Source organism: Xenopus laevis, chromosome 6L (genome assembly GCF_017654675.1).
Source record: "Xenopus laevis strain J_2021 chromosome 6L, Xenopus_laevis_v10.1, whole genome shotgun sequence".
Classification (NCBI taxonomy): domain Eukaryota; kingdom Metazoa; phylum Chordata; class Amphibia; order Anura; family Pipidae; genus Xenopus; species Xenopus laevis.
In genome coordinates, this window is record NC_054381.1 from 115,305,100 (window position 1) to 115,333,072 (window position 27,973).

The window sequence follows — 27,973 nt, forward strand, 5'->3', positions numbered from 1 at the left end:
TTTGCAAAAGTGTGGATTTTTTTATCTTTTTAAATAACATACTTTTTACTTCCAATTAACATTTACAAATTTAACTTCATTGCCAGATTTGATGACTGTAATCCTTAGAGAAAATAACAGAATATAACCTGCCTATTAGAAACTGAGCATGATTGGTTAATAAATCACACTGGACCTGTTGTGGTTTTTTTTTAAAAAATTACTGTAAGCAAGAACTTATTGAACAGATTAGTATTTAGCTTAAATTTGATCAAATCGATGTATCTTTACACAAATGGTTTTATATAGATAACCATGCTTTAAGTATCAGTTAAGTTGTGGTGGAGTAAGGAGGCTATGTGTCTCATGATTGCAAAGATACATTTGTATGTGCAGTGCAAAGAGGGAAATAATACGTTTTACTTACAGAGAAGTACTGCTCTGCTTCAAGTTGATCCTGGAGCTCCCGCATTTGGCCCTCATTTCCTCTGTACTGCCTACGAAAAATAAAAACGTAGTTAAGCTTTATAACCTCAGTAACAAAAAGAATATGATAATACAAACATATTGTAGGTCTGGTAAACAATCTCACACACACACAAACGTATAGTTCAGTTTAGCAGTTCCTTCCAAGCACTCCATCCGATTTAAAGTTACCTATAATGGGCAGCAATTAAGCCTCAAATCTAGGTAAACAATACTGACATAGACTGATGTGTGGATGAGCAAACGTGTTTTGGTGATACATTTAAAAATCACAGTATTAATAGAACGGTCTAGACCAGGTGTCTTTTTGATGTGGGTAAAGGCGAGAACACAGCATCAGATCTACAGCGTAGAGGTCTTTAGCACCACTGGTCTGGTACAGACTTTTTAAGAATACAGCTTTAAAAAAAATGTTAATAAAACATACGACACCAGCATATCTTCTCTGACATTTTGTGATAAAATGAACTTTTAACCGATACAAAAACAATGCATGAAAAATTACAAAAAGAACATACTTTGTTAGCTGCCCAAGTTCAAACTCCAACAGCCTTTTAGCTTCCAATAATGTATTTATTTCTTGCTTTAACTGTTTTTCAGAACCCTTCAAAGTATCCACTAGACCTGCTTGCTGATTCATTTCATTCTGTGTCACAATCCTTTTCTTTGTCTCTTGCTCCAGCTGCAATGTTATTTGCTTTACCTTATTAAAAAAAATAAGAAAAAAAATATTTCAAGCCTGGATAGTATATGCAAAATATATTGATTTTATGGCTTCCTCGATGTTTAATGTCAGTGGAAAGAGACTCAAACAAATAGTCAGTAGTTTAAAAAGACAGATACCATGGGGATTTTTCAGGAGAAGGAGGCTATGAGGAGTATTAGCAGGCAGGATCAACTCTTAGGTTTTTTTTTTTTTTTATAGCCCTTGAGGAGATATACCATTTAAAAGTCGGACAACCTCTGCTCTGCAAACCAAAGCAGGATTGTACTATGTACTAACCACAATTAAGGAGCAATGGAGTACAATGGTCCCAAAAAAGCTAGAATATATTTAGGGGTGCAATGAATCCACTATTTTTGATTCGGCCGAACCCTCTGCGAAAGATTCGGCCGAATACCGAACCAAACCCCTAATTTGCATATGCAAATTAAGGGTGAGAAGGGGGAAACATTTTCATTTCCTTGTTTTATGACAAAAATGCATGCGATTTCCCTCCCCTCCTTAATTTGCATATGCAAATTATGATTTGGATTCGGTTTGGCCGGGCAGAAGGATTCGGCCGAATCCTGCGGAAAAAGGCAGAATCCTGGCCAAATCCGGAAACCGAATCCTGGATTCGGTGCATCCCTAGATATATTACATTTATTCATTTTCACATTAGCACAAAGAAAGAATCGCTCTAAATATCTGAAGCATGGCAAAATTAATACTATGTTTCTCAGCACGGCAACCTGTTCCTCCGGTTTTCAATAGATGATGAATCTTAAGAGGAGGAAGAAGAATTGGAGGGAAATCACAGTGGAAGGAAAATGTAATCTACTGAGAGTGTCCTGTATGGGTGAGACTGTGACTGTGGGAAAGTTCACAGACAATGATAGAGTATTAGTGGGAAGTGATGTGGGGCCAATATTCATCAGCATGGAAGGGGCATTTTGAAAGTATCCTTCAATTAACATGAACAACCTAAGCACAATTGGTATGTCCAAATCACTTCCTAACAGCGTGCAAAGATGAAATATAGGAAAAAAGAATTGTGTAGGGGTAATGATACCAAGTAGAAGCACAGAAAAACTGCTGCTCAAGTGTCCTTTAATCACCACACACAGGTGTGGTGATTAAAGGACACTTGAGCAGCAGTTTTTCTGTGCTTCTACTTGGTATCATTACCCCTACACAATTCTTTTTTCCTGATTTAAGCTTTGGATGGGAGCAAGGGTGTAAGATACCTGAAATTCATTCGACAAAGGGCGATATTACACCAGTTTCTTTGACAAAGATGAAATATACCCGACCCAAAAGACTTAAAGCCTTTACAGAAACAGCAACATGTGTTGACTGAATACATCAATTTCAGTTTAAGATTTTTTCTAAAATAAGTTTTTCTTTGCTTGAATTGAAAATATCACAGGACCTGTAAGTGAGTAAAATAAAAAGGGGGCAAGGGTCTGAATGTGTTTGTACTCTACTGTATTAGTCTCACCTCCTCTTCCAGCCTCTCTCTCTGCTGAGTAAGGTGCTCTATTTTTTGGTGAGACTGCTTCAGGTCAAAGTCAAGCATTGAACACTGCTTCTCTATCTCCACACGTCGATTCTCTGCTTTCTCTTTTGCTGCCCTTTCCACTTTCACTTTCACTTCCATTTCTGAAAGCAGCAATAAAACAACCAAACATCAACTTTGCAAGGTCAAAGCAAGGGGAGTCACTTCACGGAAATAATCTTAGACAACAGTTTTAAAGAGACCATACATATATGACCATTCGGCCTGCAGGCTGATAGTATGGATTGCATATGATGTCACATGGTATGGCCGTATTTCTATTGTTCCAATACTTCAGGCAGACAACCTGAATAACTGGCACAACAGAAAGTGAAGAGAAGCAGCTGCTCCTCATGTTCTCATCTGCCCCTCATGTTCTCATCTGCCGATACACCATACACTGACAGATCAAATCTGCCTGAGAGTACATGGATATTGGCTAAGATACTGGCCAGCTTAATAAGGGTAATGTCAAGGGTGAAATTAGTAGCTACTATGAATAACTTGCATAATTACATAACCAGAGCATACATAAACAAAGGAATACAATTCTAATAAATGCAGATTGCAGGGCAGCACAAAACGGGATCAGTGAAGCCCTTCCAACAGGATCCCTGCTCCAGATTTTTACATTGGTAACCATAACCTATGGAAGCTGCTAATCTTCCTTCATAATATAAATTATTAATAATTATATAGTAATAAATACTGGAGACTGATAAACATTACTGTTCCCCGTGTGGAAGATGTATCATAAAAACTAAAATTCCCATCATCATATGAAAACTGCACCATAAGGCTAATAACGTGGAGATCTGCCAAGGCTTATTGAAGCACTTACCACACATAGCAACTGACTTTTCCTCTTCAAACGACTGGTGTCTGTCACTTAACCTTGCCTTGGTTACCTTATGCTCATTAGTCTCCTGTTCAAGCATCTGCTGCAATGTTTTTAGTTGGTAATTCAAGTCAATTTCTAGGTTATTTTTTTCCTGTCAAAACGTAATGGAAAATGTATATTATTAAATATGACAGGTCAACCCCTTCTGTCCATTGAAAAGAACTTTCATCAGCGATTTAAACATGAGCAATGATTACCAAAAATGCATTAATACTGGGTAAACCATAGGCTTCACATTTAGGTCAATAAGCTGCAGCAGCAGTACTATTTTTAAAGAAAATGTCCAGGAACTTTGATGCCCTGATAAATGTATTTGAAAAAAAAGGTAAGGTCCTTAAGAAACCATATCAATCAATATAAAGTAGTAATTAAAATATTTTAAATGGAAAACCCATCTAAAGAAAAAGCATTTCTAAGCAACTGTCCAATATGCATTGATCATTTTTCAGTGATTTTAAATTATTTTGTAGATTTTTAAACGTATTTGTAAATGGAATTCCTATTGAAAACAGTATCAGAGTACTGAAAGGGATGATCAATTACTACTTGCAATTGGCCATTCATTTACAAAAAAAAATGTTTTAATAGTTTAACTGCACAGAAGTTTTTGACTTTGACTAATGATGAATTTTGATCTCTGCTACTGGATGCAGGGGCAGATATTTGCTATTTGCTGCAGCTTACTTCTTATTGACGTAAAGGACAAGGAAAGTTAAACTAAAGAAGTATGCTGGAAATCTTGTACATTATGATTTGGGGTTCTGTACCAGCCCAAGGAAACCAAAGCCATTTTGCAGAGATGATCTGTGTCTCCAAAGATGCCCCAGTAGCTCCTCATCTTTTTTTCTGCTGATTCACTGCACATGCTCTGTGCTGCTGTCACTTACTGAGCTTAGGGACCGACTCAAAATATACAGTACATATAGAATATATAATGTCACCGTATATGACTGATCAGTAATTGATATAGATAATTACTACATGACAACACATAAACCAGTGCAACTAGCATCAGAATTTAATAATCAGCCCTGTAGCATCAGCTGATATGACAGGCCAACCTAATTTTCTGCTTGATAATTTGCGACAACCCCTAAGCTTAGCTTCTCAACAGCTGTTCAGAGCCCACTGAGCATGTGAGTGTCACAGACACATTCCAAGATGGCGACCCCCTGTGACAAGTTTGAAGTCCTGGATCATTGCTGCTATTGACAAGCTGAAACTTTAGGCTGGTGCAATAAGTTCAGTATATAAAACATGGCAGTTTTAGCCCTATTCATTTTTATGGTTTAGTTCTGCTTTAAACGTGCAGTAATTACATGTCCTTATTTATGCAAAAAAATGTTTTGAGGAAAAGAATCCCTTTAGCCAGCAACAACAAAGATTACCTTTTCAGAGCTATTAAGTAAATCCTGTGCCCGTTTTCTCTCCGATTCGGCCATTTCAAGGTTATTTTTTACATGTTTTAACTCCTCTTGTAAGGATGCCATTCGAGCTATTTACAGTGAAAGGAAATATGTGCATTACACAATATGAAAGCTCATCATGATTTCAAATATATACTAGGGATTCCGCAAATCTAAAATTTTTTTATTCACCAAACTAAATACAAACCCTTGTTTGCATATTTAAATTTGAAAAAAACACATTAAAATTGCAGTGTAAACAAAACAGTATTCCAGAGTTTTAAAGTTATATGTATTTGAAGGGTTAGAGTTTTCTTTAAAAATGCTAGGATTCAGACAAATCCTAGATTGGTGCATCTCTAACATTTGCACAGCAAAGCTAAGAGAAAACAAGAATGTCTTCCAGAAGGCTGGAATAATAATTGTATAATAAGCAATAAAGAACAGCGAATACAGACCACTAAGAGTTAAATGGCAAGGCAATCCCAAAATAAAAATTTGCATAATAAAAGAAAACAGAATTCTAAGCAACTTTCCAATATACATGTTAAAAATGTTCAATGCTCTTGTAGTTATTTGTGAAAACAATTACAGGTATGGTATACGTTATCTGGAAACCCATAATCCAGAAAGCTCTGAATCACAAAAAGGCTATCTCCCATACACTCAATTTTATCCAAATATTCCAAATTTTTAAAAATGATTTCCATTTTCTCTGTAATAATAAAACAGTAGCTTGTACATGATCCAAACTAAGATATAATTAACCCTTATTGGAAGCAAAACCAGCCTATTGGGGTTATGTAATGTTTACATGATTTTTTAACAGACTTAAGGTATAAAGATCCAAATTACGGAAAGATCCGTTATCTGGAAACCCCCAGGTCATGAGCATTCTGGAAAACAGGTAAATACCTGTGCTATTGAAAGCAGCATTTGCTGAACTCCTGGTTGCTACTTTTTAAACAATGTTGCAAAAGTCTTGGTTCCCCAGTAAAGACAGGTCTGTTAAAGGAACAGTAATACCAAAAACTGAAAGTGTTTTAAAGTAATGAAATTATCATGTAGTATTGCCCTGCACTGGTAAAACTGATGTGTTTGCTTCAGAAACACTACTATAGTTCATATAAACAAGCTGCTGAGTAGCAATGGCGGAAATTGAAAAACGGCTATATGGCACATGATAAATAATGGATAACAGATAACACCATTATGTTCTACAGAGCTTATCTGTTATCTGCTGTGTAACTTGAGCCTTTTCTCCTTTGAATAGCTGCCCCCATTGCTACACAGCAGCTTATTAATATGAACAATAGTAGTGTTCTGAAGCAAACACAGCAGTTTTACTAGTGCAGGGCAACACTGCATTATATTTTTATTACTTTAAAACAATTTAATTTTTTATGTTACTGGTCCTTTAATCAGCTGCCTTGTCTTACATTGTATCAACAGTCTGAGCCATCAGGGCAGAGAATAGAAAGGGACAAACACTGCTTTCAATAGCAATACATATGCAAATAACTTATAAACCATAGACAATTTATAATGGATGTATATTGCAAAGTTGATTTATAAGAGCATTATGTTCTCTTTTATTTTGGGTTGACATTCCATTAAGTGACCTGTATAAGGTTGCATAACTTCTCTGTGACTTCTAATAGCTTTATAAATTATAGAAGGGGTACATTATCCACTATATAAATAATTCTCACAGGTGTCAGAACACACACACATTAAATATGTTAAAACCTTAAAGACAAGGAAAGGCGACTGGGTGGTGCCAATCATCTGCCTTACCTTCTCCAAGTCAATTTCAATGACACATTTATCAAATAATTCAAATTTAAAAAAAAAATTATTTTTACTCTGTAAAAATAAAACAGTAGCTTGTAATGAATCCCAACTAAGATATAATTAATCATTATTGGATGCAAAATAATTCTATTGGGTTTAATTGTCTAGGCATGGAGATCCAAATTATAAAAAGATGAGTTATCCGGAAAACCCCATGCATTCATGCATATGAAAACAGAAGTACTTTACTTTCTATACTATATAAAATTGGAAAAAATTAAATAAGTCACCTAACAATATTACCATTGTCTCAAATCTTAAATCAAACATATATTATCTTAAATCAATCTGGCATTAATCCTGCAAAATATGAATATCCACTATATCTGAATTTCATTTTTTACCTTGCAGATCACCAATCATTTCAGATCCTTGACTTCTGTCCCTGCGCTCTGAATCCAAGGCTGCTTGTAAATGAAAATAGTCTTTCTCCACTTGCGATTTAGTACTTTCCAATAATCTGCACCTTTCTTGTAGCTCCCTGTTAAGGGCTTCTAACTGGCTCACAGTCTTGCACATCTCTGTTTGACTCTTTCGTAGTCTTACTGCAGTATCAGACTCTGTCCTTAGCAAGTCATTTGCTTCTTCCAACTAAAAAGAAAATATACACATAAAAATAAATATGCACAGAAAGGTAAAAATAAATACTATGTTAAGACAAACATCTGTCTTGTTGCATTTAATAAGTAAATGTATATATTTCAACTTACACACAAAGTCAACCTACATGGACGAGCAAAATGCTTTTTGTAGAAAGTTTTGCAACTTTACCCATGGGGAGTACATAAGAAATTGCCACCCCTCCAGTGATTTTAACTTACACTGTCCTTGACCACACATTAAAAAGCATTTCTGCTACAGAACCAATATAGTTTTGTAAGTACACTTCTCATTAGGGAGGGAACACTGTATCCTATAGTGGGACTGAGGCAAAAACAGTGGGGAAAAAACAAAGTGAAGATCTAGTTTCATCTGCCAAGTAACTATGGAAAACCTGCCAAAAAATAAAAAAACACGCCAAAGTAGGAGCTCAAAACAGCACGTCATTTAAGCAACAAAAAAAGCAAATGTGTTTGAGTAGCCGAACAGTGTTTTGACACACTAACTAAAATATCATTGCTAGGGAATACAATTTGCTTTTAATGAGAGGGGCTTTGGAAGAAGAGATGTAACATGGAGAATACGATGGGAGGAAACAAGCTAACACATTAAGGTGAAGCATTGGGAATAAATGTAACTTTTACAGATGAATTTAGGCTGAAGCTAAAAATCTGAATGTTTCAGTTAGGAGGGTGCAGTGGGACAATATGTCACAGGTGGGATGATAGAGGGAGTAAAGCAATAGAAGCACTCCATGCTCCAGATTTATAGGTAAAGTCACAGTAGTCGTGTACATTTCAATCTACAGGACAAAAATTATATAAATGCATTTATACCCACACACACTTACTTGTTTTTGTAGCTGTGCTATCTTTTCATTTGTAATGTGAGACGTCTGGCTTATTTTCTTCATGTCATCTAGCTGGTCCTTTAAAGTAGACACTATACATGAAAAAAATGGGATGTAAAATAATTGGTGTTCAAGTAAGACTTCCCAAATAAAGACTCACTGGTTGGAGAATGATGTAATCTGGCAGAACCATTTGATAGTGTTGGTGGCAGCCCAAGCTGCCTTGTAGAGTGTGTTCTTCTAGCACAGGGAACATCTACTTGTCTGTAGGATACATGCCCTGTACTGTTTTAGCCTAAGCAAAAATACACATAAGCAAGGCTCGCTGACTTTGTTTACTTAGTCCCACTGGAAATCCTCTATGAGGGGATTCTTTTATCATAACATATACCTTTGTTATGCCATTCCGGACGAGGAAAAATACCCACAAATTTGCATTTATAGTACATCACTGAGGTATTGGCATATTGCTGAAAAAGAGTCCCTAAACCTGAAGGAAAGCAATACTAATTAAAACACTCAAGTTTAATAAAAAGAAATTGTCTATGACCTGAGGATAAGCTGAACACAGCTTTATGACAACCAGTATCAGGTCCCAAAGCAGGTCCAGACTTAGGTTCCAAACAAGCCCTGGCATTTCAAGCACACAGAGGTCCAGACAGAGCCCACACCCCCACTGGCTCCATAAAATAAAAAGTCCTGGCCTAAAGCATCTTACAGCAGCCCATCAGGTACTGCTAAGTCTGCATATTTGAACAATTACTATTAAATAAACTAAAACTATTATCTTTGCATAGGGGCTCTGCAATGTCTCGGTCCATTCCTGTTTATGTAAAGAGGGTTGCCACCATAAACCCTTAACACTAGCTATATATACGGCATAAGTGAGCACTTTAGATGAGTACGCATTAAAGCTTAGATGGCAATTCAGTCTCTACAAGCATTTTACTAGTCATACAGCATAAAATGTTTAAAGGGGTTGTTCACTTTCAAACAACTAGTTGTTTTCAGATAGATCACCAGAAATAACGACTTTTTCCAATCACTTTCTATTTTCTACGTGTCACCATTTTTCTAATATTGAAGTGTCATTTTTCACCTTCTGAAGCAGCTCTGGGAAGGGGGGGGGTCTCCGACCGTGTAAACTGTTCTAAATTGATACATTTAGTTGATACATTTCTTATTTTTGTCCCTGCTGAGCAGAATCTCCGGGTTTCATTACAGGCAGCTGTTAGACTTGATACAATAGTTGCTAATAATAGAGATGCTGCTGAGAAATGTATCAACTAAATGTTGCAAAATTGTAACTGAGTCTGCACCTGAATTACTGAGCTGCCAGACTCAAACACCAGAGACACGAACATTCAACTTTAAACTTAGATTTTGGAAAAACAGAAAAAATAAATAATGGAAAGTGATCTGAAAACAACTGAAAAAAATGTTTGGAAGGTGAACAACCCATTTAAGTGACCAGTTTCACAGGAACAAGTGGTAAGCCTATCTATACAAAATATGATGCCCTCAGATTTACAGAAATAGAATGTTACTTATGAACAGAGTATTCTTTTGATACTATCGGATTGGTTTTAATCCATGAGTGAGTACTTTGTTACTTGTGCAAATCACACCACCCTCTCTATCTTCCATTATAGCTTCCCCAATACACACAAGTGTACAGATGCTCACTTTGAGATGTGTATCCCAATCATGTTCACATGTACATTCCCAAACCACACAATTAAATGGCTTGTTCACCTTTGAGTTAACTTTTAGTATGATGTAAAGAGTGATATTCTGAGACAATGTGTAATTGGTTTTCGTTTTTTATTATTTGTGGTTTTCGAGCTATTTAGCCTTTTATTTAGCAGCTCTACAGTTTGCAATTTCAGCAATCTGGTTGCTAGGGTCCAAACTACCCTAGCAACCATGCAATGATTTAACTAAGACTGTGATATGAATAGGAGATGGTCGGACTATAAAGATCAGTAATAAAAAATATCAATAACAAAACATTTGTAGCCTTACAGAGCATTTGTTTTTAGATGGGATCAGTGACCCATATATGAAAGATGAAAAGAGTCAGAAGAGGAAGGTAAATAATATAGAAACTATAAAAAAATTTAATAATGAAGACCAATTTAAAAGTTGCTTAGAGTTGGACATTCCATAATATACTAAAAGTTAAATTAAAGGTGAACCACTCCTTTAATGTGTTTTAGAAAGCAAGGTATATGGGGAAAACTATATTTAAAAACAAATCCATGCAGTCATGACAATTCTCAAACAATAATAACTTGCCTTCATTTTCCACATTCCTCCTTTTTTCACTGTCTTGTTCTGCCTTTCTTTGGTATTCATTTATCTTATGCTGCAGAATCATGTTTTCCTTCTCAGTCTGAGTTACTAGCGATTCCAAGTTTTTTCGTTGATTTCCCTAGATTTATGAACCATGAAAGATTGTGTTTTTTAATCAACAAAATAATTTTTATTCCATAAAATGCACATGACTGAGCTCTTTAAACCTGAAGAAACCCCTGAGGCCAGCAGGGCTGGACCAAAACAAATAGCATAAAAGAGCAACACAATTATAATTATGTTATACATGCATTGGCATTGATGTTGAACAACTGAGTACAATCAAGTCTTGACTAGAAGACTTGACGGTGAGAAATACAGGTTATTAATTGTGCAGTTTAACACACCCAAGATGATGTCCCACATAAACACAAACAAATTTTTCTTGCACAAAGAAGAGTGCATCTTAACCAGTTTACAATTTTTTCATCTTTCTGATGATTTCATCTTTGCCATTTCTAATGTGACCTGAAATATTTAATATCATTCTATTTGGTTAAAGATACGGCAAACTCCTTAACCCTTTACATGCTACCCACTTTCAAACTTTCTTGCAATTCTACATTGAACAGATGGAACCTGTAAAGATACTCTGCAATGCTAGCACTCTGAAACTTGACTTTCATTTAGATTCTGTCATCTTGGGCATTTTAAAGGTTAAAGAATCCCATCCAGATGAATCCTATAAGGGATTTATAGTGATTGCACAATAAAAAAAGCTGCCAGAAATGTTTTGTTAAAGGGATACTGTCATGGGAAAACATGTTTTTTTCAAAATGCATCAGTTAATAGTCCTGCTCCAGCAGAATTCTGCACTGAAATCCATTTTTCAAAAGAGCAAACAGATTTTGTCATATTCAATTTTGAAATCTGACATGGAGACATATTGTCAATTTCCCAGCTGCCTCCAGTCATGTGACTTGTGCTCTGATAAACTTTAATCACTCTTTACTGCTGTACTCCAAGTTGGAGTCATATCACCCCCTCCCTTCCCCCCCCCAGCAGCCTAACCCCGCAGAACAATGGGAAGGTAACAAGATAGCAGCTCCTTAACACAAGATAACAGCTCCCTGGAAGATCTAAGAACAGCACTTAATAGTAAATGCCAAGTCCCACTGAGACTGATTCAGTTACATTAAGTGGGAGAAATAACAGCCTAACCTCTCGCCCTTTAAAAAATCGTATTAGAGAGCATATTTTGGATATAAGGAAGGGACATAGAGATTCATTTCCCAAGTAGCAAAGCATTTCCAAGAATGTAATGGGGGAGATATCACCAAACTGTCTGTTTTGGGTATTGATAGAGTGGTAAGGGGAAAACGAGGGGGGAGACGTTTTGCCAAAACTACTCCGTTTGGAAACTAAGTGGATTTTCTTTTTGGAAAGTAGGAAACCCCTAGGTTTAAATAGTGACTTTGATGTCACATGCTTTTTTTTAGTAACCATCATTCTTTTTGAACATTTCATTTTTCAAACCATATACATTTCATTAAACATCTTTTTCAACAAAGGTCTGTTCTCTAATGTAGGCTAGCCCATATGCTATATATGCATTAAACATACTTAATATAATATATTTGTATATATGAAAGGTAAAAAATACACACTGAGAAAACCTTATCAAATTGTACTTGTACTGTAATTTTTAATCTTTTTGGCTTCATTTTTTCTTCTAGATTACTTTATTTGTAATTACTTTATTATTGTTTCATTGTTTTATATACTGTATATACATATTTTCTTTCTTTATTTGGTTTTTTGTTCTTTTTTTGAGGTGTATCTTTTTGTAATTTTGTGCATGTATGTAACAATTAGCTTTTTAACCACTAGGTGGAACTTCACTGATTGTAATGGAGTGGTAACATGTGTTTGCAGCTTTGTGATTGGCCACAGCCCCTTTATAACATGTGTACAGGGGTGTGCCATTTAGCCTATGAGTAAGTGCCCCCATAGGCACGAAACGCGTTAGGTCTCATGTCCTAATAAACTTTTCTATTTTTTTCTATTTGTTTCTTTATTATTGGAGATCCTCACATCCTTTTTGGATACAGTGTTTTTAGAAATAACAGCCTGCCAGAAAGTAATTCCATCCTAAAGTGCAGGCACAAGTCACATGACTGGGGCAGCTGGGAAACTGACAAATTCTCTAGCCCTATGTCAGATTTCAAAATTAAATATAAAAAAATCTGTTTGTTTGAGAAATGGATTTCAGTGCAGAATTCTGCTGGAGCAGCACTATTTTTGCAAAAAAAGTGTTTTTCCATGACAGTATCCCTTTAAGAATGGGATTTGGCTTGCTGGTAGTTAATTTATTGTAATACAGGTATAGGATTCATTATCCAGATTACGGGAAGGCCATCTTTCATAGACTACATTGTAATCAAATTTTTTTTTTTTTTTTTTTTAAATTATTCTTTTTCTCTGTAATGAAACAGGACCTTGTATTTGATCCCAACTAAGATAGAAATAATCCTTATTGGAGGTAAAACAATCCTATTGGATTTATTTAATGTATAAATGTTTAAAATGATTTTACAGAAGACAGTGTCTTGATCCAAAATACGAAAAAGATCCCTGATCTGGACAACCTCAGGTCCCAAGCATTCTGGAAAAAGGGTCCCATACCTGTAGTTTGTGTTTAAATGTGCTGGGTGATTTAATGGGAACACTATAACTTTTAATAACTACGTTTTTTTACATCATTTTGGAGTATTTTTAAACAAGGCAAAGACAAAAGCATTTATACATAAAGTGAAGTCTGAAAAAATGTAACTAGTTGTGTCAGACTCTCACACTCTGTGAAGCCAAGCAACACTAAAACTGTGAAGCCAAGCAACATCGAATTTCAAAGTAATTTTTGGGTACTTCGACCTTTGAAAAGGCCAAATTTGACTTTGACTCGAATAGAAAAACCTTCAAAAATTCGACCACTCGAAAATCGAAGTACTGTCTCTTTAAAAAAAACTTCTACTATGACACTTCGCCACATTAAACCTGCCGAATTCTGTTTAGCCTATGGGGGACCTCCTAGAACCTATCTGAGGCTTTTGGGCAAATTTTGAGAAGTCTTTTTTTTTTTTTTTTTTAATCCTTTGAATCGTTCAATTCGAAGGGTTAAATCGTTCGATCATATGATTTTACTTCGATCGAATACGGGCGTTTTCGCTGGAAAAAATACTTTGACTATCGAAGTACTCAAATTCGATGGTCGAATTTCGCCGTTTTTTAACTTGGAAATTCGATCCTTGATAAATATGCCTCTAAAACTGGAAAAGGAGACAAGTGCCGAGGGTCAGAACAGATACTTGATACATGCAGATTATATACAGTGGAACAAAGGGCCTTCTTTCTTTTATAAACAGATTATATGGCTGACAGACATGCTAGCATCAAAATCAATTATACATCAAGGGATATAAATAATTAAAATTTTTGGTGTTCTTGATTCTTTAAATCAACCCATTGACACATACTGTATATAAACAAAGGCCTAATTACATTCCAAAAACAGTGTGCGCACAGTTAGTGGAAAGGTTAACTACATTTACTATTGCTTTAGTGCTTTAGTTTAATTTTGACTGCATGAAAATAAAAAGGCCATTTAATCAAAGGCCTGCTCCAAAATAATCTATTATAAATCAATAATATATACCTCTTCATCCAGTTCCTTCATTATTTTGTCTAACTTTATATTTGACAATCTGAAAAAGAAAAACAAAATTATTGACATGGCTGCTAAAGCTATAACAATTTATCTGTAAGAAGTAAACAATTTGCTCTTCTCTATACATTATAGTCCTTTATACATTATAACCAAATGTTGATTGGGTCTTCTCAACTTCAGCAAGCAGCACAATAGCTTTAACCTAAGTGATTGAAGAATAGTTACCGGGTAAAGTTGACGGACCTCTTCAGCAATGCTAGAGGACCTGAAAAATCAGTGTGGCTATCCAGCTCTCTGTGGCCCTACTTACAGTAATGAAAAAGTTTGGGAACCCCTCTTAATTCTTTGGAATTTTGCTTTTATCATTGGCTAAGCTTTCAAAGTAGCAACTTCCTTTTAATATATTACATGCCTTATGGAAACAGTAATATTTCAGCAGTAACAAAATTTCTTGGATTAACAGAAAATATGCAATATGCATCATAACAAAATTAGACATGTGCATAAATTTGGGCAGAGATATTATATTACATCAATACTTAGTTGAGCCTCCTTTTGCAAATTTAACAGCCTCTAGACGCCTTGTATATAGCATTTGATGAGTGTCTGGATTCTGGATGGTGATATTTTTGACCATTCGTCCGTACAAAACCTCTCCAGTTCAGTTAAATTTGATGGCTGCTGAGCATGGACAGCCTGCTTCAAATCATCCCATAGATTTTCCATGATATTCAAGTCAGGGGACTGTGACGGCCATTCCTGAATATTGTATTTCTCCCTCTGTATAAATGCCTTTGTAGATTTCTAAGTGTGTTTAGGGTAATTGTCTTGTTGGAATATCCAACCCCTGTGTAACTTCAACTTTGTGACTAATGCTTGAACATTATCCTGAAGAATTTGTTAATATTGGGTTGAATTCATCCGACCCTGAACTAGTCAAACAGCCCCACAGCATGATGGAACCTCCACCAAATTTGACAGTAGGTAGCAGGTGTTTTTCTTGGAATGCGGTGTTCTTCTTCCGCCATGCAAAATGCTTTTTGTTAACTGAATTTTGGTCTCATCAGTCGAAAGCACTTTGTTCCAAAATGACTGTGACTTGTCTAAATGAGCTTTTGCATACAACAAGCGACTGTTTGTGGCGTGGGTGCAGAAATGGCTTCTTTCTCATCACCCTGTCATACAGATGTTCTTTATGAAAATTGTGCAACGATGTACAGGTACAACGTCTGCAGCAAGATGTTCTTGCAGGTCTTTGGAGGTTATCTTTGGGCTGTCTGTAAGCACTCACAATCCTCCTCATATGCCGCTCCTGTATTTTTCTTGGCCTGCCAGACCTGGGTTTTTTCGGCAACTGTGCCTGTGGCCTTCCATTTCCTGATAAAATACCTTACAGTTGAAATGGACAGTTTAAACCTCGGAGATAGCCTTCCCCTAAACAATGATAGTGAACAATGTTTGTTTTCAGATCTTTTGAGAGTTGCTTTGAGGATTCCCTGCTGTCACTCTCCAGAGGAGAGTCAAACAGAAGCACAACTTGCAATTGGCCACCTTAAATACCATTTCTCATGATGACACATCTGCCTATGAAGTTCAAGGCTTAAAAGATAATCCAACCAATTTGGTGTTGCCAATAATCAGTATTAAGTAGTTACATGCATTCAAATTAGCAAAATTACAAGGGTACCCACATTTTTGCACAGCCAGTTTTTTCACATTTGATTTAATATCATACAACTGCTTCAATAAAAAATGCATAGGGCAGAAGAGACAATAAATCTTTTTACTTTATTTCAACTATTTGATGGAAGATTGCCTTTATTTGAGTGCCTGCTCCAGATTCATTTACGGTTATCTGCTTGGCTCAGGGCAGTGCACCTGGGCCACTTCCCCCTATGTGGTGAGTAAACATTCTAATTTATGGAGACCCTAATAAATTCAAAAGTTCCTACTGTCATTTTAAGCATAGATTACAGACAGTAGTAATGAACCTTTTTAATTTGTTTCCCATTGAAAGCCATGAACATCTATGCCAACTTTTCTGGCAGCAATCAGGAATGATCTCTAACATAAATGTAAGCATTCTAGAAGCACAACTCCTCATAATATTGCTCATTTTGTAATTACCTGCACTTTTGCTCCATCTCGTCCTTTAACTGCATTTCATTATGTAGTTGTTCTTCAAGTTGATATATATTCTTCTGTAAGTTTTCAACCTAAAACAATGCCAGTGAAACTGGGTATTAGCTGTAGTTTGTTACGAAATTATAGGAAAAAGGGCCTCCCCAAAACAAATTAAACTTTGTCTTAAAGAGAACTAAACCCCCCCCCCACGGTGATAAGTCCCCAGTGGCCCCCTTCGCCCCCTCTTTCGTATGATGTAGAGTGATATTTCGAGACCATTAGTAATTTGTTTTCATTTTTTATTATTTGTGGGGGTTTTTTGTTATTTATATTCAGCAGCAATTCAGTTTGCAATTTCAGCAGTCTAGTTGCTAGGGTCCAAATTACCCCAGCAACCATGCACTAATGAATGAATATGGTACTGTAATATGAATAGGGGAGAGACTGAAAGGACTGATGAATAATAGCATATAAGACAAAACAAACAAGAGCATTTGTTTTACATGGGGTCAGTGACCCCAATTTTAAAGCTAGAAAGAGTCAGAAGGCAAATAATTCAAAATCTATAGAAAATAAATAATAAAGACCAACTGAAAAGTTGCTAAGAATTGGCCATTCTATAACATACTAAAAGTTAACTTAAAGGTGAACCACCTCTTTAATTTCAAGGCAAGAGAATGCTACACATACAGACTATAAGCTGTATGGGGCAGAGTATTAATTCCCAGTGGCTTTTAATATGTGGAACTTAATCTTTGTTACAGTGTATATTTTTTAGTTTCTGTGAATATTTTATTTAGTTATTGTAATATTACTCCCATGTTTGTATTATTACAGTATTGGGAAATGCACATTGATGTATGTATCTTTTTTGTATTGTGTATGCATCTTCTACAAGCAGCTAGTCCTGCTCTTAATACTTGGAAAAGTTACCTTTGCCATGCCGGAGTTCTAATCCTCCAACAGAGCATCATGCTAAATGCTGTAACAAACTTCTAGCATCAAGTAACTTACCAGGTTTTTATCTACTATGGAGCTGCTTCTGTTGTCGTTGGGCTTTGCTGAAGGATCATCTAAGTACCTGAAAAATAAAGGTTTGTGATGATGAGGCCAAAAAAAAATACACACTCTATTTGTATCAGTCATCTCAAGAGAGAAATATGCAAACAACTTACTGTCTATTATTGTAGTAAGTAAATCCTACGAAGGGTAGTTGGTTGCCAACAAAAGCTTTAGGCATTGGAAATGTTTCTTCATCACCTTTATCTTCCTCCAAGTCGTCAAAATTGCTTGTGTCAATGTCGCTAATTAGATCAGGGACAACAGGGGCTACAGCTACAATAATAGAGGGAACAAAACAGAACCATCCATTTTTAATGAACCATTAATGCACCTCATGGTAGGGTTCAATTGCCCCTATGAAGGAAATAGGGATAACAACATGAATACATCTCCTCCATCCCTGTGTATTACAGCAGTCTTCCCTCTTGAGATTCAGTTTTCAAGTAGTAAAGATTATTTTTAGACTTAATGCAACTGTTATTAAGGCAACCACAGTCAGCACAAAGTCATCACATCAGAAACAGATAGAGCTGTTCAGACAAGGCTATACATGCCTGTAGGCACATAACATTTAGCCGTACTTAAATACGCAATGATTCTAGAAGAAACTTGCAATCCCTAAGAGTAGTACTCTTTGGACTTGATCCAACATGCAATAACTGCATTCAGTGAACTTGGCTTTATACAATAAAGCTTGGACTGAAAGTCAAGTTCATATTTCCTGATTGTATTGATTTAGTATATCGTATAGATCAGGAGAGCCCATACTTTACTAATGCAAGGTCTACTTTTAGAGATGTTGTTCCATTAAGAGCTACATCCATAAAATCATTGCTAGACTTCTGTTCCATGGAAAATATTACTTAAATAATGATTTATCAGAAAATGTTTATTGCTATATTTATTAAACAACTATTTCTTATGTAACATTAACATAATAAATATCTGAATGAAAAGCATGAAATAGGAGGGTCATTTATTCAAGCTGTTGCTGACAGTGTCTTGAGATCTACTGATCCCCAGCTAAAGATCTACTGGTAGTTCCCGATCTACCTTTTGGGCACCCCTGGTATAGATTCAGTCTGGCATCATATCTGTGTATCAATTTGCAAAGATTTACTTGCTGTCCTTCTAGAACTCTTTTCTTAGCACCCTTCTTTTGATTATAATTCCTGTACTCCCTGTCAAACAAATACTTTCTAATTGTCCTAGAAGAGGTTGCTAAAATATTTTGCTGGCCCCACTAAAGGCCTGTTGTATTTAGATTCTGGATGAGCACTTTCATGCGGCTATGGCTGGTTAACTGTTAAAACTTTTTTTATTTTTTTGTTAGCTGCATCCTTGGAACAAATAGCAGGATGACTGTTTAACAAATGTTTTTAAAGATCTGCATGTAGCCTTGTTATGCGCTACAGGGGCTTAAGGGGGATGTAAAGGCAAAAATCTAATTTTTACTTTCTTTAATGAAAAAGAAATCTATCTCCAATATACTTTAAATAAAAAATGTGTACCGTTTATATAATAAACCTAACTGACTGTATGCAGTGAAATTCAGCTTGGTTTTACTTGCTCAGACGGCTGCAGATAGGAAATGGTCCCTACCTGCTCTGCAGGGAAATGATCATGGTTTCAAACGGCAGGGGGGCCCCACCTCACTTCCCTGACCTTGAGCAGCTTTGTTTGTTTCCCTATAAAGCAGCCGGCGACCGTGTGAAGATTTGTATCCGCAGACCCAGTGCAATCTGCATATTCTGATTATTAAACAGCCTTGCTGTATCTGCTTCTATGGCAGATCATATTTGACTTGTGCTATTTTGATAATTTATGATGATCCCTAAGCTTAACCTCCCAAATGAAGGCCAGGCCACACTGAGCATGTGCCTAGTCTTGGTCTTGCAAAGATGTTTAACAAAGTTACAAGATGACAGCCCCCTGCGGCCAACTTTGAAAATACAAATCATTTGTTTAATTAGAGTTCTGGTGCAGTAAGTTCATGTTAATATTTAGCTTACAAAATACAGCATTTCTAGCATTATTCTATTTTAGACTTTAGGTCCCCTTTAACCTAAAGTTCAGTTAGGGTGTGATTTGGGATGAGTACACATTACATTGATTGGTAAAAAGGGTCATTTCTGATTATAAATGCAGTGTGCAAAGTGCAATTTAAATGACTGCCATTGTTTTTTTTCCACATTACAATGTCTTTTCCCCCTCACAATGCCAGTGCAATTGCAAGTGTACTCAAATTTGCAACTTTTTCAATTAGGCTCCATGCGTTAAAACACAATTTTTTTCCCCAAATCATTGCATGATTGCTGGTGCTCTGGATTAAAATTACATTTGCATGCGATTCTTTGGGCACAAACCTGTTGTGTCTATTTACACAGCCCACTAGGAGAACCCTGGAATTTTCACCACATGGCAATAACTCTGGGGTTCCCTAGTATCAATAGGCTCATCTTGGGGAATTCATTAGAACAGACTGGGTGGGTGTAACGAAACAGATGTTTGTGCCTAATCACATGACAGAATGATTAAAACAAGTTCCTGCTGAACCTCACCTATTCATTCCTTAACTATCTGCCAATGATGATGTAAGAAGCAACAATTATGGGGCACGGAATACTTAGGCAGAAGGCATGCACTGTAGACAAGAAGTTGCTCACAAGCTAGAAAGTTGCTCCCATCATGCGGAGGTTCAAAACAATACAACCTAATAATAACCGATGTCTGAGTACAAAACATGCCAAAATAGGTTTTTACATGACCAAAAGAGAGCAGTTATTATACCACTCAGCACAGAACCATCATATACTGTAGATTTTTACTTTTGGGTTTCTGTGCCCTTTTGCAATAAACAGTTAAAGCAAGTATTGTATACTCAGATCTAGTTAGCAGTGATAGCTTAATTGCCAAACTAAATAACCATAGGAGGGGGAGAAGAATTCAATTGGCCAGTTCCTGATAGATTTGGCATTGTGGTTCTGAGCTCCTCCCATCCAAGGTCTGTCAGCCAGTTCAGTTAAATCAAACAGAATAAGAAAATGCAATTTACTAAAAAAAATTAGCACAGCTATTTTGCACAAAGTACTTACTGTCTCGAAGAGTTTCCCATGCCCACTGGTCATTCTTGAAAAAAGGATGTCGTTTAATTTCTTCCACCCCATTTCGTCCCAGCCTGACTTCCCTACATAGGAGGCCAAACAGTGCAAAAAAAGGGAAAAAAATCATGTTTGCTTGCATCATCCAACATTTTCAATCCATGGGGATTGAAATGTTGGATGCATAGGACATAAATATTAAGAATCCATAAGAAAATGTGTGCTGGTCCTCTCCCACACCCAACTGCTAAGACAAGTGTATAATTTAGCAAACAGCCAAGTAATTTTCATCTATAAGCAATGGAAGTAAAAAGTGTCGTATTGATGTCATCTGTCAGGGTCTTTTACTCATTGGGCTAAAATGAAACTGGTTGTCATAAGTAAATAACCAGGTGCAAATATGCCCCCTGTTACTTAATGAGCTGTAGGGACTTTCACTATATAGAGTGGAACTGCTCATCTACAGCTTCATCAAACAACCTCAAGGGAAGTGGAAACATTTATGTGAATCAACAGTTCAACTGCAATGTCAGATCACAAATTCACAGAAATGGAATGCAGAGTCCTGAAACGCAAGTAAAAAATAACTAAAAAGTGGTTGGAAAACTCACTGCCAAGTTCTATCTTTAGAAGCAACATCAGCACAAGAATGAATAAACAGGACAAGTAGCCGTGCACAAGCCTTTGATCACTTGGTTCATAGCCATATATCAGCAGGACAGGTGTTATGGTTGCCACCATTACACTCCCATTCTCTGGAGTCATGAATTGCACTAGACTGTGTGTGGAAGTCTACCAAATGGTGTGGCTATGGCAGATGCCAGGAGAATACCACCAACTTAAAGGTTCTTTTCAGTATAAAAATAAAAAATTTGGTAAATAGACAGGCTGTGCAAAATGAAAAATATTTTTAAAATATTGTTAAATATATGTTTTCAATATAGTTAGTTAGCCAAAAATGTCATCTATAAAGGCTGGAGTGACTGGATGTCTAAAATAATAGCCAGAACCCTACGTCCTGCTTTGTAGCTCTCTTGGTTTCCACTGATTGGTTAACAAATCAGTAAATTGAGGGAGCAACATGGGTCATAACTATTTGCTTTTGAGCTGCATGCTAAGGATCAATTGCAAAATCACTAAACAGTTTTGTCCCATGTGCCCACCCTTATAGTCACTGACTAACTCAGCGTTAAGGAGCTGCAGCCTGTGAAGTTGGGTTCTGTTCTGTTAGACATCCAATCACTCCAGCCTTTATAGATTACATTTTTGGCAACTAACGATATTAGAAACATTTTTTATTGTGCACCTATTACTCAGGTTTTAATTTTAACACGGACCTGTTCCTTTAAATGAATAATGCCAACTATAAAAGTATGGTGGAGGAGTAATAATAGTTTGGGGCTGTTTTTCATGTTTCAGGCCAGGGCCCATTTCTAGTAAAAGCAAACCTTAACACTACAGTATACAAAGACAACTGCCAATTCTATGTTGCAGAGTCTCGCTGAGTTTCAACAATGGGCCAACAATTTGACAAAGGCCCTGGGGGTTATCAGCCCTAAATTAAAATGGCCAATCTGCCAATATGGATTTATGAAAAGCATTTGTGTTTAATGTAAATGAAGGTGTTACCTGTCAGTAAGGAATGCACATATCAGGTTTTTTGCTTCTTTGGAGATATCGCTATCCTCCGGAAATGTGAGTGAGTTCTTGTGATTCATTATTTTGCTGTATGTCCCAACCAGTGAGTCAGCATAAAAGGGTGTATCTCCTAGAAAATAAAGAGCATATTTTCACTCTGAAACATAAAATGCTGTACAAAACTAGGCGTATACAAAATTTTTGTACTAATGTGGCACTTTTTATGCCAACAGTAGGTAGTGCTATATGAAGAAGCATCTGCTTTCGCTGCTTAAATAAAAATGTGTTAAATAAAAGGCAGCATTACAGAGGTTAAACTGTCAAGCACAAGGTTTGATTATTGGTAAAGCCATGCAGGCATCTGCAGAAATTCTAGGACACAGATGGCACATTTCAATAAAGTGTAATGTGCAATAAATACAAATATCCAGACTGAAAAAAATCTGCCTGAATAGAATAAGCAGTGTCTAAGTTTTAATGCACATATAGGGAAAAATAAATGGTAAGTAAACCATATATTTTCCATTTAAATCAGCAGGGTTATGTTTTTTTTCATTAGACACCAAGTAAAGACAGGATTTGCATCAACTGACTTGCCAAGAAGCTTCTCATTTTATGCTAATGACAGATGTGATCGCTGCGTTAAAATAGCCTACTCTTTCCTAAAGTGCAGGCACCCAAGCAGTAGATAAGACACTTGGTATTGGAACAAGCTTTTCAGTGATTATTTCCACCTCTCAGCAAAGTCAAAGAGTTTAATCGGATTTGGGCAGCATAACATCTTATAATGCCAGTTGTTCATAGAGAACCAGTTCAACACTGGACACTGTTTTATAATGCATTGAAAGCAGGGCCTGTCATTGGCCTTCAGGAGTTTTTCCTGCACACAATAAATGTTACCTTGATCAAGTTTAATATATACAATTTTTCTATCGTCTCAGGGGGACACATGGACTATAGGGGTTAAGCTCCACCCTCTAGGAGGCAGGACACTTCGAACTAACAAGCATGGTCTGAGTCCCTCATCAAGGATGTACAATAGGGAGTACCCAGAACGGATCATGTCTTCAATACAATCCATTGCCAAAGCAACACCGTGTGTCATTACCTTAACGGTTACTGTTATAAAATAGCACTGCCACCATAGCAATTGGCTTTCTTCCATAATACATTGTGTTTTAAAAATCTCATTGCTAGGATGTTTAATACTCAAATGGATGCATATAACGGGATTTTTTGATACTCACTGTTTAATCTGTTTCTCTGTAGTCGATAGGGGGACACAGGGACTATAAGGGTTAAGTGCTACTTGTCACCCGAGATTTGTCACAGCTGCAAAATACCAGAAAATACCCTGCCATAGACAATGCTGAGAACGGTCTCTGCTAAAACACTTAAATTGCTTAAAGTGGACCTGTCACCCAGACACAAAAAGCTGTATAATAAAAGTCCTTTTCAAATTAAACATGAAATCCAATTTCTATTTTTTATTAAAGCATTCATAGCTGTTTAAAAATCTCAGCTGTCAATCAAATATTGTCAGCCCCTCCTCTATGCCTTAGGCATAGAGGCAGGGCAGACAATTACTTTCACTTTCCATTCAGCACTTCCTAGATATCTCTGCATTCCCATACCTCCCAACATTTTGGAAGTAAAAAGAGGGACAAAAAAATTTTTTTCGCACATAGCGCAGCAATTTTTTGGCCACAACCCTTTCTGTGGCCACACCCCCTAATTACCATGTTTGTTTTAAAAGATTTCTCCTTATCTAAACTGTGTTTTTGTGTCTCAAAATTGTTACAAAGTATCTTATTTGCACCTGTTAGGTGTTCTGGGCTCTCTGCTAAAAGCCAATTAAGTGAGAAACTTTGTTTCTTTTTCTGGCTGTTCAGTGCATAGAAAAGAGGGACTTTCCAGTACAAATGAGGGACTGCGGGTTGAGCTGTCAAAAGAGGGACTGTCCCTCCAAAAAAGTGACAGTTGGGAGGTATGCATTCCCCAGTTCTCTTCACGGTTTAATCGTGTAGCCAGGGTATGTGGCTGGACACCAGGTCGCCTATTCTGGTGCACAAACAAGATTCTGAGATGATGCAAGGCTTGCCTTAATAACAGTGTCAACAAAATGGCTCCTGCCTGCTTGCTATAGAAGAATTCCCAGACTGAAGGAAACAAGATTCAAATAATTGATATAGTGTAATTAAAGTTAATTTTGCTTGACTAATGTAATAAAATAGGATTTTGAATATTTTTTTTGGGCGACGGGTCCCCTTTAAATGCATACAAAGTAGGGATGCACCGAATCCACTATTTTGGATTCGGCCGAGCCCCCAAATCCTTCACGAAAGATTAGACCGAATTCCAAACCCGAATTTGCATATGCAAATTATTGGTGGGAAGGGGGGGAAGGGGGATCCGAATCCTGCTGAAAAAAGCAGAATCCTGACCAAATCCTGTATTTGGTGCATCCCTAATACAAAGGCATTTTAAAGTCATTTGTGTGTTTCAGCGGAGACAATTCTTGTCTATGGCAGGATATTATCTGGTGTTTTGTCGCTGCAAGAAATCACGGGTGACAAGTAGCACTGTGTGTAATTGCCCTTACAAGTATAACACAGAATGACAACATATTCTTAAATAAACATAACTTCTATTTTCAAGCTGTTGCCTTGGGACATGTATTTAGGAGAGCAAGAAAGTGTTTTGACAACTTCAGTCCTTTAAATATGTTGTTTTTAATGTGATCCCAATACATTCCTTGGAAAATACTGTGTTGTGTCACTATCAGTGTCAACATTTCTAGTCTTGGCATCAAAATGAAACTGATGGAAATTATATCATTGTATGCAGTTTAGTTCAATTCCCTGTGCAGGAAAACATAATCCAATGTCATTCATCTAACAGAAATATGACAACGGCATTAAAAACCAAGCATCTCTTTTATGGCAAAGTCTTGACAAATGACATCTCTAAGCACAGTTAAAAGACCGCTGTACACTTTTAACACTTCTATTTTAAATATAAAGATATAAGTGAGCTCAGAGTTCATATGTATATAATTTGACAATACTTTTATAACTGAAATTATATGGAAGGGAGAGCCCTTTTTTACTCACCAACAAGCATTTCATATAAGAAGACACCAACTGACCACCAATCACATTCTCGCCCATAGTAGCCATCACCTCCCTGGGATTTCAGCACTTCTGGGGAAATGTAATCAGGAGTTCCAACAGCAGTGTCACATTGTACCATTCCTTCCTGTGAGTGAAAACCATTAAATGTTGTCATTTATCTGATACAATCTTCAATACACTACAATCAAAGGTTCCATAGCAGAGGGAAACCCCAACATAGAAAAGAAAAGTATACATAGTGTGTATAAATATATATATATATATATATATATATATATATATATATATATATATATATATATATATATATATATATCTACAAAATTAACTCTAGACATCATGTTATGAAAACAACTACTGTTGCAGTGTTAGCGTAGCCTTAGGGTAAGGGCACACAGGGAGATTCGGGGAGATTTAGTCGCCTCTTCATCTGGGCAACAATCTCCCCAATCTGCCTTCCCCTACCTTCCCACAGCTATAATGAAAACAGAATTTTTGATACTCACCATTAAATCTGTTTCTCTGTAGTCGACACAGGGCACAGATGGGGTTAAGCTCCACGCTCCAGGGGCGTGCCAGAGGGTCTGGCTCAATCCCCCGTGTACTGACCTAATCAGTTTCTACCAAAGAGACTGCTGAACAGAAAAAAAAAAAAATAAAATACTTCCCAAGTTTATATATATATATATATATATATATATATATATATATATATATATATATATATATATATATATATATATATATATATATATATATATATATATATATATATATATATATATATATATATATATATATATATTATATATACACACTTGGGAAGTATTCCCACATGGACCAAAGTGGTCAAATCTCGTGTAAGGGCGGATGCCCTGTGTCCTCCTGTTGACTACAGAGAAACAGATTTAACGGTGAGTATCAAAAATCCTCTTTTCTCTGTCGTCTTAGGGGGACACAGGGCAAAGATGGGGAGTTAACAAAGCAGCCCCAAAAACAGAAGGGTGGGAGCGAGAATTAGTGACACGTTTTTGCACCACGGAGTGCAACACCTTCCAGCCAAAGGCGGCCTCTGCTGAGGAAACCGTCTCCAATCTGCAGATGTTGCATTCGAGGAAGGGCAAATGTGCTTCTTCGCACCAGTTCCAATAGCTGCGCCACACTCTGTGGTAAACCGACTTTAGCATTGTGCCAATAACTTCTTCACCTATGCCCTGTCTTCTCCAAATGACTGCTTCAACAACCGTCCTGTCAAAGCGTATAGGACCGGATTGTGATGGACCTTGGATCAGAAGGTCGACTCTGGCCGTTAGCCGCACTGGTTCTGCTATGGACATCTCCTGAAGATCTGAGAACCATGTTCTCCTGGGCCAGTAGGGAGATATCACAATTACTGTTGTGTGTGAGCATCTGATCTTCTTCAGTATCCGGGGTAACATGGGAAGGGGAGGAAAGATGTAGGTGAGGTCAAAGCACCAATTCTGTGTCATGGCATCCACACCCACTGCCATTGGATCTCTTGATGGGGCAAAGAATTTTGTCACCTTGCAATTGGCTCTGGACGTCATCAAGTCGATCTGGGGAAGGCCCCAATGTTTCACAAGTTCCTCAAACACCTCTGGGTGAAGTTCCCATTCCCCTGGATCCAGTTGGTTGCGACTGAGGAAGTTCGCTTTCGTGTTGTCCACTCCAGGTATGTGAATGGCTGACAGCCTCACCACATGGGACGCCAACTCAGTATCAGGTGGGCTTCCGCTAGAGCTGCTTTGCTGCGATTCCCTCCTTGTCTGTTGATGTAGGCTACAGTGGTGGAGTTGTCGCATTGTACTCTCACCGACTTGGCTTGGAGCAGGTGCGACCAGCTGTTTAGGGCCAATCTGACAGCCCGGAGTTCGAGAATGTTTATCGGCAGCCTGGACTCGCTGGGAGACCACTGACCTTGTACGGACAGGTTGTTCCAGGTCGCTCCCCAACCTTGTAGGCTGGCATCCGTCGTTATCACGGTCCAGTCCGGTGTTGCCCAAGATTGGCCCCTCGACAGATTGTGTGGATGTAGCCACCACTGAAAGGATTCTCTTGTCTGTCGTAGGAGGGACAGTCTTTGAGAAAGAGGACCTCCCTTCCAACCGCATAGGATGTTGGCTTGTAGTGGGCAAAGATGGATTTGTGCAAACGGCACTGCCTCTATGGCTGAGACCATCAACCTCAGAACCTTCATTGCCAGGTGAACTGTGGGTTGGTGTGTGCAAGACAGTAGTTTGACTTGAGCCTTTATCTTCAACTGCTTGTCCCGTGGTAAACTCACACGTTGTTCGAGAGTGTTGAATTTGAGACCCAGGAATGTCATTTGGTAGCTGGGCAGAAGACTGGACTTTTTCCAGTTTTGATAGTCCACCCGAAGTCCTGAAGCAATTAAATTGCCCTTTGAAGATCTTCGCCCTTCTCTCTTGTTCTTGCCTTCAGGAGAAGGTCGCCACAGAGATTCCCTGTAACCGTAAGGTCGCAGCCGTTACTGCCATGAGTTTTGTGAATACCCTGGGTGCTGACGAGAGCCCGAA

The 27,973-nt window shown here is 37.3% G+C and overlaps 1 protein-coding gene across 1 annotated transcript in view; it reads right to left on the reverse strand.

The window, feature by feature from the left end:
* rock1.L (Rho-associated, coiled-coil containing protein kinase 1 L homeolog) overlaps positions 1–27,973 on the reverse strand; it is a 90,890-nt gene that overhangs the window by 15,554 nt on the left and 47,363 nt on the right. The window contains exons 7-21 of the mRNA XM_018267930.2: positions 25,395–25,539; positions 22,273–22,411; positions 20,638–20,729; positions 17,656–17,815; positions 17,495–17,561; positions 16,484–16,572; positions 14,345–14,393; positions 10,636–10,771; positions 8,338–8,429; positions 7,232–7,478; positions 5,016–5,122; positions 3,568–3,718; positions 2,670–2,830; positions 984–1,168; positions 407–476 (exon numbers count right to left, since the gene is read on the reverse strand). Coding sequence (XP_018123419.1) covers positions 407–476; positions 984–1,168; positions 2,670–2,830; positions 3,568–3,718; positions 5,016–5,122; positions 7,232–7,478; positions 8,338–8,429; positions 10,636–10,771; positions 14,345–14,393; positions 16,484–16,572; positions 17,495–17,561; positions 17,656–17,815; positions 20,638–20,729; positions 22,273–22,411; positions 25,395–25,539 — 1,890 coding nt within the window. The remainder of the gene's footprint in view (positions 1–406; positions 477–983; positions 1,169–2,669; positions 2,831–3,567; positions 3,719–5,015; positions 5,123–7,231; positions 7,479–8,337; positions 8,430–10,635; positions 10,772–14,344; positions 14,394–16,483; positions 16,573–17,494; positions 17,562–17,655; positions 17,816–20,637; positions 20,730–22,272; positions 22,412–25,394; positions 25,540–27,973) is intronic.